The sequence below is a fragment of the Lolium rigidum genome, chromosome 1, assembly GCF_022539505.1.
Source record: "Lolium rigidum isolate FL_2022 chromosome 1, APGP_CSIRO_Lrig_0.1, whole genome shotgun sequence".
In the NCBI taxonomy this organism is placed as follows: Eukaryota; Viridiplantae; Streptophyta; class Magnoliopsida; order Poales; family Poaceae; genus Lolium; species Lolium rigidum.
In genome coordinates this window covers 302064928-302079622 of record NC_061508.1, presented here as the reverse complement: position 1 = coordinate 302079622, position 14695 = coordinate 302064928, and the positions used below count along the sequence as shown (strand labels likewise).

The window sequence follows — 14695 nt, the reverse complement described above, 5'->3', positions numbered from 1 at the left end:
TTACTCCATGTGTTAAGTGTAATTGATGAGTTATGCATATATATATATGTGTGTCCGCAGGTTTCACTATATCCTCGCTAGTCATTGAACCCGACACCGGGATAGTAGAAGTCATGGACTCGAAGAGTAAACCCCTTGAGGCGTGGGGGGACATGGCTGAGATCCTCCACAAGGCTTGGAAACGGTTCACCAACAAAGCTCCGGGTTTAAAGAATAAAGAACTTAAAATAAAACATGTACCGGTAAGTACTACTCGCTAGGCCGCGCATCTCTTTGATTCTAGTTTCAATACCATTATTATCATCCTTGATTATATATATTATTTTGATTGAACTTCGTTCTCGTAAAGTGCTTGAGGCAAGAGAACGGGAATAATTTATGCGGGTTCTACGTTTGCGAGTTCATCCGCCAGAATACCCACCATGTGAGGGACATTTTGGAACAACTTGATGTAAGTAAACAACATTCATGGCTTTATTTTATCACCTTGTGTTTCATTCACATACACACACATATATATATTGACCACCGTACCTTCTTCAAATTATTAGATCCAACGGTTGCGGAACGGTATTCTAGCAACCGAGCGTGTACGAGCAATTCAAAAAGAACTGGCGGGATTCTTAATTGAGCAAGTCATAGCTCCAGATGGAGAACACTATGTGGCCGACATCCAATATTAAAGTTGATGTAGATATATATATATATATATATATATATATATATATATATATATATATATATATATATATATAGAGAAACTCTATTAAGCACCCTAGGTGCAGAATTATTTATTCTGCACCCGGGTCGATACAACCGAACCAGACCGGCTCCCTGGTACAATACAATCGCACCTAGTGCGTCTCGTTCTAAATTTACCCGGTCCCACCAGTATTGATATAATTTCCCATTTTCTTGTATAATCGACGGTTTCTTTTCCCCCACTATCCTTACGAGATAGCCCACAGACCAATCGAGGGCGTCGTGTGCGGCTGGCGGTTCTGGAATTTCGGCGAGCGGCTGCGCTGGCGATTGCGGCTGGCGGTGAGAGGCTAGCGGCGAGCAGCTGCAGCTGCTGATTGCGGCGGGTGGATGCAGCTCGGAATTGCGGCGGGAGGCTGCAGCTCGGGATTGCGGCAGGCGGCTGCAGATCAAAATTTGGGCGGCTTGATGCGTGGTGAGCGGTGGTGCTGCCGTGGATTCCGCGGCGTCGGGAGCGGCTTGTCACCTCAGTGTTGTGCAGGGCGTCGTGTGGTGGCTGCCGGCGCGGCGGCGCCACTGGGGTGGCAGCGGTGTCCTGGTGAGCTGGGGGCAGCTTCGCCAGTCGCCACTGCTGCGGGTGGAGTATGCTGGGGGACTTCCACACCCAGGTATGCTGTGGCGATTGATCTGTTCTTTCTTCTGTCACCAGCAATATCGCATAGGTTGGATGTGTCAGTAGTGTCTAGGAATCTGACATTTATGGCACATTTTGCCTTCTGAAGCCTCTTCTTGCTGGTCAAACTAATTTCGGTAATTGAGTTGATCTAATTTTTGACTGATCCGTCGTATCTGTAGTATTTCGCACATCGTGTCTGGCGAGTAGCTCATAAGTAATGCTCATTGATTACTGACGATTGTGTTTGCGGTCCAACAATACACAGTTTTACAACAATCCCAGTGCAGTCCTCTCAACACCATGCAGGCCACCGCAGCCCCAGCTCCACCCCATCGGATTTAGCGAGTCTCGTTGGGTCCTCGGCCATCCATGCGCTCGTCGACTTCGGACAGGCCACCCACCATCCTCCCGAGATCCAGCACCGCCGATTCCAACCTGCCACCGCCACACAGCTCCCCTAACCGGCCTAAATTATTGCCATCGAGCCTTCTTCCTTTGAATCTTTGTTTTTTCGCTTTCCTAATGCCTTGGTTGACGTTCTTGATCTAGATACACGTTGAATTACATTTCTTACAGCACACGCAGATGGTCAGTGTAACAGTGTAATAAATTTATCTGCATACACATTCGTCTAAACAACCATCTTTGCAAGGAAATAATTGTTAGTAGTAACCTGGTGGAGCTTAACAAGAGTCTGCAGGTTCGCTGATTTCCTCTAGAGAGCATGCTTTAAGCAGACAATATCAGATATCCCTCGTTTTTGCCGCAAACCCAAACTGATTTATCCATAGTGCTCTGTTTATCAGCTCTCCATGGTGGTGGCACGGCATCAAGCTTGTGTCCAACCGACTAAGGATCTAACGTCTTCTCTCGAAGGTAGAAGGTTCGATTCTTATTTGACGCCTGTTGATCAGGAGCTGCAGTATATAAGGAATCCAGCACCGACGCGTGCACGAGTGATTCATCAACAGCTTCCTTATTCGAGCAAGGTGAGCTTACTGTTGCCGAGTGCAGTAGTTGATTTATTCTTCTCTGTGTTTATATTATGTTAAAAGATTATCTTAAGCTGTACCTGCTTTAAGTATTCTGTCATATTTATTTTACATAATTTATCATATACATTTCCGGGTGTCTGTGGCTGTAATATTAATAGTTCAACTGTAGTTTGTCAGTATCTAGCTTCAAAAGGTCACAGTAATGCTACTTACATAACATGAGGAGACAATGGTCTATGTACTGACAAGCACCAAATATGCCCATAATATAGTTTCAGCTGTAGTTGGTCTTTGGAAATAGGTATATGTGAAAATAAAGAAGTATGTTTGTTGGCATATCCTTCTACTAATTAGTCCTTGTAGCAAAAAAAATTATTCTCCTCGGTGACATTTTCTATTTAAGCTCAGCACATGGAGTGGTTATATTCCCCTTGCGCTTGTGGTTTGCTAGCTGGCGATAATTCTAATCATTGCGATGCATTAGTTGCTCCAGAATATAATACATACATCAATAATTTATGACTGAAACGGAATCCTATTTGTCAAGCCCCTAATTTCTGCTGGGGCTTGCAGATTAAACCTCTGTTTTAGCACATTCTAGAAACAAACATATGTTGTTAATTGGTATTTGATGGCTTAACCATACAGATAAATAACTCGTTATGATTTCTAGATTGTATGTATCACCGACGTTTCCCTATGGTCATGTGATCTTGTCACTTCCGGGTTTCCATGTATACATTGCTTATGTTGGATTTCCCCCCTCCAAACTGCAAGAAATGTAACTTTACACCATAGGACGATCATTCTCGTTGAAGAAAGGTCGTGTTGGTGGCCTTATCTGTGGGCACAGCAGTGAAGCCCTCATGCTTGAGGGGCTGGCCTGTGCGTGGCCTCCGAGGTTGGTCGCTGCTGCAACTGCGTGTTATAGCTCTCCAGGTTTGGAAAAGGTGCATCTCAAATTCGTTCGATTAGTTATGCAACACCCTACTGATTTCTTCTTGCTTGTTTGTGAATGATATGTTATTATGAATTACTGTAAGTTAGTGTCTCGAGTTAGCTACCTGCAATCAGTACCGAGTTATTTAGCACTCCAGAGAACTCTGATTAAGTCCATACGGGTGAGGGCACTGGGAGGATAATTTGCAAAAATAAAATAACATCTCTGACATGGTAACAATTGGTTGTGCTCTATTGAACAAATCCTTTTTTATGAAGAAAAAAGGTAGAGGATTCTCTATCTTAATAGTTTCCATCAGCCCGAGGGCTAGAGTTGCAGCATATAAAACTTTACAACCAGGTTTAGATCTGGCAAGGGAGAGAAAGAAAGATGGTATTCTATACGGAAGATCCAAATATTGTTTTTGGTTCAGATTCATGTGTACTCTAAGGTATTGATTTTTATGCAGCATTCCTCACCCTGGCCTGTCAATCGATGTTAAATATTTGATTTATCCCGCCCTGGAACCAGGAGTAATCTATAACTGGAAGCCTGGAATTTTATTAGTTCATTCAGGTTTTTGCTTGTTAGTTTTCTGTGGCATAAACGGGATAAGAATGTGCTATTTTGGTGAGTATTCATGTGATTCTAGCTAGGCAGATGTGAATGTGCTATTCACTAACATTACTATTAAGATGCGGGTAGGAATTGATGGTACTGACATACTTCCGGAGAAATCTGTGGTGAATTAAGATGCGGGTTCTGAATTCATTGACTAGTTAGTTCTGAAAAGAATTCTTGCTTGTATCTAATGCCCAATTTATTAGAATCCTGTGCCTGATGAGTAGTAATTTTATAGGAATCTCACAAGAAATCGAGAGACGGAAGATGTATGCAAGGTACTTGGAGATGACGAGCAAGTATCTAGAGGTAATTTTGCGCATACAAAAAAATGTCAGTGTTTGTATTCATGTTGCATCTGGCCTGGTTTTTTCCGAGGTGAGCTCAAGCCTAAATGCAGTGAGCATTTTTTAGTCCAGGTTGTGTGGACGAATTTAATTTGGTGACTACAAACTGCAAATGAACGTTGTACTATTGTATGTTATCCTCATCTCATTGGAAGCATTCAGCCATCACTGCAGTTTATATACCTCTCTATGACTCGGCTGTAATAATTTATTAAGAATAACTCAACTATGTGTGTTTAGTAGCTAGTTTTAAAAGTTTACGGAAAGGCTAGCTACATACAGCAAGAGAAAATAGTGTATTTGGAAAACATCACAAGAGTTAGTAACTTGGGTCATGCATTTTTGTCACCTGAAATATACATCTTCTGGTTAGGCATATGATTCTTTCCATCCTATGGGATCAATTTGATTCAACATAATTTTTTAATATACTTAGCTCTTCGTGTTGTTTTGCTTTAGATACTTTTTCGGATGCTTCTTATAGAATATTATCTGCTGTTTCAGGCACAAAAAACAAAACATTCGCCACTGAGAGGAGAATGCCTAGCAATTATTTGACAATTGGAAAAACCAGCATCACGTCTATCACTCGAGAGGCACAAGGGAATTTCCAGCTGATTTAATTGAAGCTGTACAGATGATTGCGTGAATTGAATTATTAATCTCGATGTAAATGTCATACGGTGTAGCTTTGTACTATCACTCCTGAACATACATTACTCGCCATGGTGATGTTGGTATTTTTCTGTGTGGTGTTATTGTGCCAAACAATATTTCGTTTCTTTTTTACGGATGCATCAAGATTTATGTGATTTCAAAATTATGTGGCAGTTTATGAGCAAATAATGGAGTGCAGATTTCAATTTTTTACATTGATAATCTCACAAGGCAGCATCAGCATTTGGAGCGTGGGTTCCCGATGAGTACGATGAATTGACATCGAAATTTTATATCAAAATTCTTACATCAATCTGTTCTAATTGTTTAATAGTATCTCTCACAAGTGTTGGTCGATGGGCATAGCAGGATTCTTACGATCAATTCCTCCACTTCTATAGCTTTCTTACTTCGGCTGTACATACTTTTACTTCACAGATGCATGTTTGTGGCCCGGCTGCGGTTCACTTTTCAGCCCACTAACGGCATGGTTGTGCGCGGGTGCACGAGCCGCCAGAGTTTACATCGCATGGGACAGTACTTTACGTCGCGTGGTGCCATGGGCGGGTGGGCGCGCGCGCGCGACGCGGCTGCAAATCCGACCGGGGTGCAGAATAACAATTCTGCTCCCAGGGAGTCAAATAGCGCGTCTCTATATATATATATATATATATATATATATATATATATATATATATATATATATATATATATATATATATATATATATATATATATATATATATATATATATATATATATATATATATATATATATATATATATATATATACATATATGACATACTACACCCGGGTGTAGTTACACCCACGCGTGGTTCTCATAATCTAGAGAGTATCTATCATACCGGATAGTATGTATATGTAGTATGAAGTATATAAAACTATTTTGAAAGTATATATAGAACTTTGCATGCAGTATGTACATTTTTTTACGTAGACTAATTTTATACGTATACATATGCATGTATTTCGGATATATAGTGCAAACTATGAGTTCACTTGCATTTTTTTCACAAAACTTTATTTGGAGTATCTTAGATATAGTATACGAACATACTCAAACCGATAAAGTATCATAGATACTTCCGTATGGTAGTATATTAGATATGGGTGTAACTACACCCAGGGGTAGGAAGTATTTATCCTATATATATATATATATATATATATATATATATATATATATATATATATATATATATATATAGGGTCGCACTATTCTGAAACTAGTGCTCAGAATATTATTCAGAGCACCATCCGACCCTATAAGTGACGCGCACCGGAAAATGTCCATACAAACACCGCCAGAAAAAAAAAAGAAAAATCCCCACCCTATCCAGTTTCTTCCCCACGACCTCCACACCTCTGGCCGCCACGGCCGCCTTGGCGCTGTGCCCTCGCCGCCGGCCGGGTCGTCGCCATTCTCCCCTTCGGCCAACCCCCCCGCCCACCCCCGCCCCCAAGCCGCCGGCCAGGACCACCTCCTTCCAGCGCGTCGGCCAGGCAAGACGACCGGTCCACTGGCCGGCCCGCCGCCGGGCTTCTGCCCCGCCACCTGCCCCTACCGCCGGCGGGTTCCCCCGCTTCTCCGGGCTCGGGTCGCGCACCCGGCAGGCCCGCCCCAGATCTCCGGCCTCCCGCCTCCCGTCGCACCGCTAGCCGCTCGCCCCGAATCTCCGGCCTCCGCTCGGCCATGGATCGCCGCTGCTAGCCACCGGCCCCAGCGCTGCTGATTCCCGCATCCAACGGAAGCCCTGTCGGGTCCTTCTCTCCGCGCGTCGCCCTCACGCCCGGCCGCCGCCCGCAGGTCCGTCCCAACCTTATGATTTTCCGCCGTCCTCCGTGCACCTGTGCTTGCTTGCTGCTACTCCCACATCCCAGCACCACGACGTACAGGATACAGGGCCGGCACAAGAACAACAGCTAGGGTATTTGTACTTTGTAGTGTCACGTCTTGTACTGCTTGAGGATAAAAAGGTTTACTTCATATGCTTGTCGTTGGAGACGAAGCAGATGTAGGTGTCGACAACGGAAGCTCGCTGTAGCCCAGAGCACCTCTATAGATGCTTTTTTCTTTTCTGTTTTTTGGTTGATGCTATGCCGGCAAAAAAGTTATGCTTGGGTTTTGTGTCTCTCTAGCAATGTTTGGAGATCTTTTCTTGAATTTTTGTTTATGCTTGTTGATCTTAATAGTGTTGGAATGCCCAAAAAGTACAGTTGCATACTATTCAGCTCTACAAGTATATTGACAGGGGCTGTACACGTATTTTAAAGGAGTGCAATACCCGTGTAAGCAAAAATTTATGAATTAATCAATTGGAGGGATAAGCTAGCTTACAATGCAAAACATAGCTTTGTTCTTCTACAGAATCATAGTTCGAGTTGCTCGCGAATTTCTTCCTGCAGGTGCATTGGTCGTCCATGGCAAGCTCAATTTGAGAACCACCAACTCTGGCTGGTTGCGGTGGCCGGCGGCAACATGCCGAGTCTGGCTCAGCCATCTTGCAGCACTTTGTCTTACATTTGTCTTCTGATTATGTTTTCGGCAGTACAGACACGGTGAGAAAAAAAGTGTAGATACCCAATAAAAGAAGTACAGACACACCACCATGTATGTAAAAATGTGCAGACGTACTACTTGAATTTCTTTGGTTTGGGCAGTACATGTATTATCGTCGTGAAAGTACAATCGTGAAAAGATGTACACACTAATTTATGCATTCGGCAGAGTAGCATCGTGCTGAATGGCACACCATCTCTCTCTGGCTGTTGGTCTCGTGGTACCACTCAGTATGTTCTACAAGCTGTCGCTGCTCTATAATTATACGCTGACCAGCTTCTAATCAATTTCCGGCACAGATGTGTGCTAGCTACAGTTGCAGGCTTGCCACGAACCTTTAGCTAGAATACTGCCTTTATTAAATATACTACATATACTACATTTCCTAGCTATTTTAAATTTTTAATTGAACTTTTATTTTGGCATCGGGCTGAATTTCTCAAAAGCATCGCTATGTATTTCCCTGTGATAAAAGGTATTAGCTATCTTCTGTCATTGCGTCTACTTGTGACTTTGTGAGAAGATCTGAACTTCCATGTGCTAGTTGAAAATTTCTGGCAGTTTATTTTAAGTAATCCTTTCGTGAAAATTTCTTGCCTAATCGTTAGACATAAATGCTCATTGTTGGTGCAGTACAAGTTCTTGGCAACGCAAGACAAGCAGTGTATTTTGCCGTGGGAAGTATAGAAAAAGAAGACTAAAAAACCGCTCATTTTAACGCATGGATAAAATGATGTGGAATTTTGTGTGGACTCGCTGTGTAAAAGTGACCTAAAAAATAGATAAAATAAGTACGTGCAAGTTGTGAATTGCATATTCTCTAAATTTTATTGTACTAACAACAATTTAAAATCATCATTCCGAAAACATACGCGTTTATTATTTGGATACCACACTAATTTCAAAATATTGCCGGGCAGTACAACCACTAGGGTCGAGAAGTACAAGAACATGTCGAGCGAAGTTCATGTACTCCAGTTTTAAATCATTATATTTTTGGATATCATGTGAGTTCATTGTTCCAACGCAACAATAATCACTTAAGTTAGGGGACGGATTGGAGGTTAAATAAATTGCAAAATGAGTGAATAAGGTTCAAATATTTGACGATGAGAAGTACAACTATTCGACGCGAGCAGTACACCCACTTATTATAAGAAGTACATGAAAACCGACAAAATCCAAACGTAGAAAAAACAAAATAATACCGCCATTCGTGAGGAAGTTCAAATACTTGACGACGAGATGTACAACCATTCGACATAATCAGTACACCCACTTAATATAGGAAGTACAAGAATACCAACAAAATCCAAATGTCGAAATAACAAAGTGATACCGTCATCCGAGAGGAAGTACAAGCAGTGGTCTCAAGAAGTACACACAGATACTACATGAAGTACAAGCCGTAATTACATGAACTAATAATGGTCAAAGAAAATACTCCCACATAAGTTCAGATAGAAAAAAACAATAATAGTCCCATCACCCGTAAAGAAATTCATATACTTGACAATGAAAAGTACAACCATTCGACACGATCAATACACCCACTTAATATAGGAAGTACAAGAAACCCGTCAAAGTAAAAATGTAGACAAAACAAAATAATCCCATCATCTGCGAGGAAGTACGAGCAGTGATTCCGAGAAGTACATGCGGAGACAACAGGAAGTACAAGCGGTAATTACATGAATTAAAAGTGTTCAAAGAAAAATACTCCCACCTAAGTTCACATAGGAAAAAACAATAATAATCCCATCACCCGTAAAAGAAGTTCATATACTTGACAATGGGAAGTACAACCATTCAACACGAGCAATACTCCCACTTAATATAGGAAGTATAAGAAATCCGACAAAGTCCAAATGTAGAAAAAACAAAATAATCCCGTCATCTGCAAGGAAGTACGAGCAGTGATTCTGAGAAGTACGAACAACGTATGAGAAACTTATAGTCATTTTACTGAACACTTACGTGAAACAGCGCCGAGAAGTACAACCGCATTTCCCTAGAAGTGCAAGTTTGTGTCGAGAGAAGTTCAATGCTCTGTTTTTATGAGGCGGAAATATATTGTGCAAATCTCATCGATTTGATCACCAACCACTTCAATCATTGTCACTAAAAGGTTTATATGGTAGAGTATATGTGTAATTTCATTACCTACAACATTTTACAACAAATAAATTGATCTAATCCATCAAATTCAAATCGTTATCCCACAAAATATACTAGAAACATGATTTCAAAACTTCTAAAATTAGTTTTAAACCGTTCGGATTTGGCAAAAATGGTAGATACAAAAAAGATGCGCCATTTTGACAGCTTTCCAACCGTATATCATTTCAATTGTTTAAATACTTCGAATAGAAATCGCGGTGAAATCATTCGGTGCCCGTCACATAAAACGGGCGGACAATGAATTCGTGTATTTCTCTTAAACTCGTAAGGAATTAGAGAAAACAATTGTAATCAGAAAGTTGCGCCTAGTTCATAGCTTTCCAACGCCATATCATTTGCATCATTCCGACATACGGTTGAAAAAATTCACCCAAATTACTGTCCGCTCGTTTTTGAGTACGTCCGAAACTCGGTATTTTCAAAATTGTTCAAAAACTGTGAGGATTTTGAAAAAACTTAAAACATGAAAAAGTTGCGCAATTTCATTATCTTTCCAACGGTGTATCATTTGCTCAATTTCGATAAGCGATTCGAAAATTGAACTAAAAGTTCGTTTTCTGGCCATATAGAAGCGTTTTCGTATTTTAAAAATTAAATTTAAACCGTGCAAAATCTGTGAAAAGTGTGAACATGAAAAAGTTGCGGTTTTTCATTATCTATCCAACGGTATATCTTTTGCATAGTTCCGACAAATTTTGAACACTAAACAAATCGATTTCGTGACTGAAACATGGATTCCGTGGAAGAACATAGAGAAGTACGAACGCACACCGCAAAAAGTTCCGGGGAAGTCCAAGACCGTGTCCAGAGAAGTACGAGTCGGTGCTCAGAATATTATTCTGCAACTGGTTGCAGAATAGTGCTGCTATATATATATATATATAGCCCAACTATTCTCGAACCCCCCTTAAGAGTGGTTCTAGAATAGTTATTCTCGAACCCCCTAACTAAAGACCTTCTAATCCCGAACCAGACCACCGCGCGGAAAAAACCAGACCGAACGAACCGTGCGCACCCCACCCAAGTGAACTACCTTCTTCCTCGTGCACCACAAGATCCGTCCACACCCGATCAGCGTGAGCCCCTCCACCCCCACCGGCGAGGCCCTCCACCCCCACCGGCGAGCACCTCCACCCCCACCGGCGAGGCCCTCCGCCCCCACCGGCGAGGCCCCTGCACCTCCGACCGGCGCGGCCCCCTTCCCCTTCCCCTTCCTTCGCCCCCGCCTCCCCGCCTCCCCAAAAGAACGAGCTTCTGATCCGGCGCTCCCCTCGCCCCTCCCGCAGGTACAACGGCGGCACGGTGTCGGAGTCGGTGCTCGGGGATTGCCTCCGCTTCGCGGCCGTCCCGCGCGACACCTTCGTGCTCGCCACCAAGTGCGGCCGCTACAAGGAAGGCTTCGACTTCAGCGCCGACCACGTCACGCGCATCGTCGACGAGAGCCTCGCGCGCCTCGGCCTCGACTACGTCGACATCCTCCACTGCCACGACATTGAATTCACCAACCTAGACCAGGTCGGTCTCTTACCGTCGCCGCCCACCACCTGCTTGACGAATCTCCTCTACCAGCCCTTTGTATTGATGTCTGCATCGTTGCAGATTGTGAACGAGACGATCCCTGCACTACAGAATATCAAGGAGAGCGGCAAGGCGTGGTTCATCGGAATCACCGGGCTGCCCTTGAGCATCTTCACCTACGTGCTTGACCGGGTGCCTCCTGGCTCCGTAGATCTGGTTCTCTCCTACTGCCACTACGGAATCAACGACACCGCGCTGCTGGATTCGCTTCCTTACTTGAAGAGCAAAGGTGTTGGGGTCATCACTGCTTCGCCCCTTGCCATGGGGCTTCTCACGGACAACGGGCCACCGGAGTGGCACCCCGCACCAGAACAACTCAAGGTATTGCTATAACACGAAAATATATAAACAGAGAAACAAAAATATCTCTGTTTGTACAGTGGAAGTTCACCTTACATAAATAATCAAGTTCGCTCTCAGTTTAGTTCACTCCCAGGCTAAGTTGCTCTCGAACTCGCTTATTGAAGTAGTGAACTGATATGTGTGTATTGCGGCTGCCGTCTTAAAATTTTTTTGTTACGTATGCTGTGAACTTTCATCTCTGGAGGTAAAAAATATAGGAATCTGTTGATGTTTGTTTTATAATCATGCTTGAAGTTCACCTCCCTTTATCTTGGGAGTTAGCCTTGTCCATTTTCGTTCTCTGCATGCTCCAAGTTCCTGCACCGATGCCAGCTGATGGTTTTTAAATGCATCTAGTTCACTTCTGAACTGCTGCTAATTAAATATTCTGAACTGCCGCCATTTCGATGAAGTGAAGTTCATATTCCTCTCATACCCTTCCTCCTAGGCTTCGCCGGGACGGGCACAAGATGGGTGAAGTTCACTTCTTCTAATCCTTCTAGTTCACTTCTCCTTAGTATCGTCTGTGACCCAGTGGCCATGGCGCAGTTCATCGTAGGCCATGGTGCAGTTTGCTCTATGTCTGACAACATGTTAATTCTGCGATTTATGTCCTATAGGTATTTGCTTTCATTTCTAAATGGGAAGAACTATGTTTCTAGAATAATTTCCACAGCTGTCCCGTGCTAACGCTCTTATAATTAAAAAATGTTGTTCTTGCACCTTCTAAAGAAGTTCACTCTGTGTTCTGGACGGGTTCAATACATGAAAAACACAAGTTAACTCTTGTTCACATTCTGGTGCATCCCAATACATTATAAATTAGAGATAAGAGAGCTATGCATGCAGTACATTGTTCAGTTACTTGAAGTGCATTTGTTTCGCAATAGCAGTACACTACTAGAATGAATCATACATGTTAATCTAGAAAATGCATTGTTTCTTGTGGATGATCTATTTTTTGTGATTTTTATGCCGATAAAGATCTGTGAAATTTCTCTTTTGAAGTTCATATTACTTGAGTGGCATAGTACAATTTTTCATATGTGAAGTTTGCTTTTTTATATGAGTTAATTAACTATCATCAGAGTGCCCACAAGCAGCATTGCAACGAGCTGGGAGTTCTTGCGGCTGCCTCCAGCGGTTGTCACTGCAAGTCATGCTCTTTACTGCGTTTGGATGAAGCAGCCGAGCACAAGTGCATAATAGGAATAAATATGTGGAGATGAAGAGCCCACTTTTCCTAATCCATGGAGTTCATTTCTCCTAATTCGTGAAGTTCACATCTGTTGCTACTTTAGTTTAGATATTCTTGCTAGATGGACTATTATTTTATTTCCTTTTGACAGTGTAAAGCTCCATGTGCATATATGCAGCTACACCGGGGGTTCACTCGCGTATCCTCGATAGTCCAGCGGGCTTCCCGATGGAGTCCAGCACGCGAACGCACCCCCGCGGCACTCTAGTGTGTGTTGCTGGGAAGTCAACCTGTGCCTCACCCGACATTCAAGTGCGCTCCAACAGGGAGTACACCTTCCACGGCAGAAGTCACCCCAAAACATGGCATTATTACAGTATAAGTAATTGAAGTGAGTTCCTAGTTATATGTTGTTATTTTCTTCTAGCTCTGCTTCTAGCAGGTGCCTTCCTATAGCCCTTCAGGATCATCCCTGCTGGAACCTGACTGCAGGGAAGTTTGTCTCTTTGCTCCTGGCAGTTCAGATTTATATAATCAGGGAGTGCAGTCCGTCCGCGTTTACGATCAAGGTTTGTTTTGATCTTTCTGTCACTTCCTCTGAAATAATACAAGTGCACACTGAATGGTCTGAACTTGTGTAAATTTTCACATGAAGATTGTTTGCTAGCTTTGTATTTGAGCAAATGTTAGACATTGCAGCATATAAAAATAATTTCACCTAGTTCACATATGAAGTTTACTCATTTTTGTTTGAAAATTTATTGTTTCATAGACTGTGAAGTCCACTTCTATTTAAAATGCAAGTTAGCTTGTCCAACCTAAGTATGTTCTAGTATAGTTCACATTATTCAGAAAAGGAAGTTTGTATTTTATTATCAGGAAGTTTATTCTGTCTACCTTTTTAGTTAAAAGCACAAACAGGAAAGAAATAAAAAGTATAGCTCACCTTCATATCTATATTTTGGGGTTTATTCTTTCTTTCTTGGAAGTGCATTATTTGCATTTGGGAAGTGCAGATGGATGAATTTGATATGTGAACTACACTTGTTTATTTTGGGCCAGTTCACTCGTTCGACTCAGTAAGTCCACTCGGTAAATAACCTGACATGCCTCTTATTGTTAAACTGATGTGGGGTATGTAGTACAAAGTTAATATATATCATTTTTTTATGCTAATTGATCCTCCTGGTTAGCTTCCCTAATTGATTTGCCAACAGTTCAGAAGTTTAGTTTGCACACATTTGGAGTCCATTTTTTTTCCAAAAATGAATTACGTTTTCTTCTGAATTATCTAGAAAGTGCACCCACAATTTTGTGTTAGGAAGTTCAGTGTGTAGACATGTGTTGCAGAGCATGCATTTCAGGAACTAAGTATAATGTTCGATGACATTTTACCTGTGGGGCTGTGCAATGTTTATTTATTTTATGTTACAAATAAATCATCTCTAAAATTAATTACAGGCAGTGCACTTATGACACCTATGGGGAGTTCACTAGCGCTCATCGCTAGAGTTCGCCAGGAGCCGTGGCGGGAGTCCACCTTGAAGCGCAGCACCCGCAGGTCGTGGGTACTATTCTGATTCTCGAGGTAGCTTTCTAGCTCTTATGATTACTATATGATCAAGGTACTATTCTGAATATTAATTCACTAAGAGTACTTGAACTTTAATTTTGCGGAAGTTCTATTTATACATATATGAAGCCCATTTCGTGAAAATATTTTTTAACTTCACCTAAACTTCGTTCGGAAGCTCACTTGGTACTTGCACGAAGTTCATTTTTGTAAGATTAAATTTTTTGGCAAATTTTGGAAGTTAACTTGTTTCTTCAGTAATCAATTTAATTTGTTGGTGCGAAAAGTTTTAAGTAATAGCA

At 42.0% G+C, this 14695-nt stretch overlaps 1 protein-coding gene and 1 long non-coding RNA gene across 2 annotated transcripts; both read left to right on the top strand.

Annotated features, from left to right (window-relative positions):
- Nucleotides 1-2340: 2340 nt before the first annotated feature.
- Nucleotides 2341-5069, top strand: LOC124696987. Its single transcript, XR_007000749.1, has 3 exons — nucleotides 2341-3323; nucleotides 4173-4243; nucleotides 4786-5069. It is a non-coding gene; the product is annotated as an uncharacterized LOC124696987 (long non-coding RNA).
- Nucleotides 5070-5497: 428 nt separating this feature from the next.
- Nucleotides 5498-12284, top strand: LOC124660795 (L-galactose dehydrogenase-like). Its single transcript, XM_047198635.1, has 4 exons — nucleotides 5498-5586; nucleotides 10989-11217; nucleotides 11302-11601; nucleotides 12243-12284. Exons 1-4 carry the CDS (start codon nucleotides 5498-5500, stop codon nucleotides 12282-12284), a joined length of 660 nt encoding a protein of 219 aa, XP_047054591.1.
- The last annotated feature ends 2411 nt before the right edge of the window (nucleotides 12285-14695 follow it).

Excerpts from the sequence above, each read along its gene's own strand:
- LOC124660795 (XM_047198635.1), top strand. The coding sequence starts at position 5,498 with ATGGGCGGGTGGGCGCGCGCGCGCGACGCGGCTGCAAATCCGACCGGG. Across the intron at positions 11,218-11,301 it reads AATTCACCAACCTAGACCAG|ATTGTGAACGAGACGATCCC; the intron begins GTCGGTCTCTTA and ends GCATCGTTGCAG. Across the intron at positions 11,602-12,242 it reads CCGCACCAGAACAACTCAAG|GTATTTGCTTTCATTTCTAA; the intron begins GTATTGCTATAA and ends TATGTCCTATAG.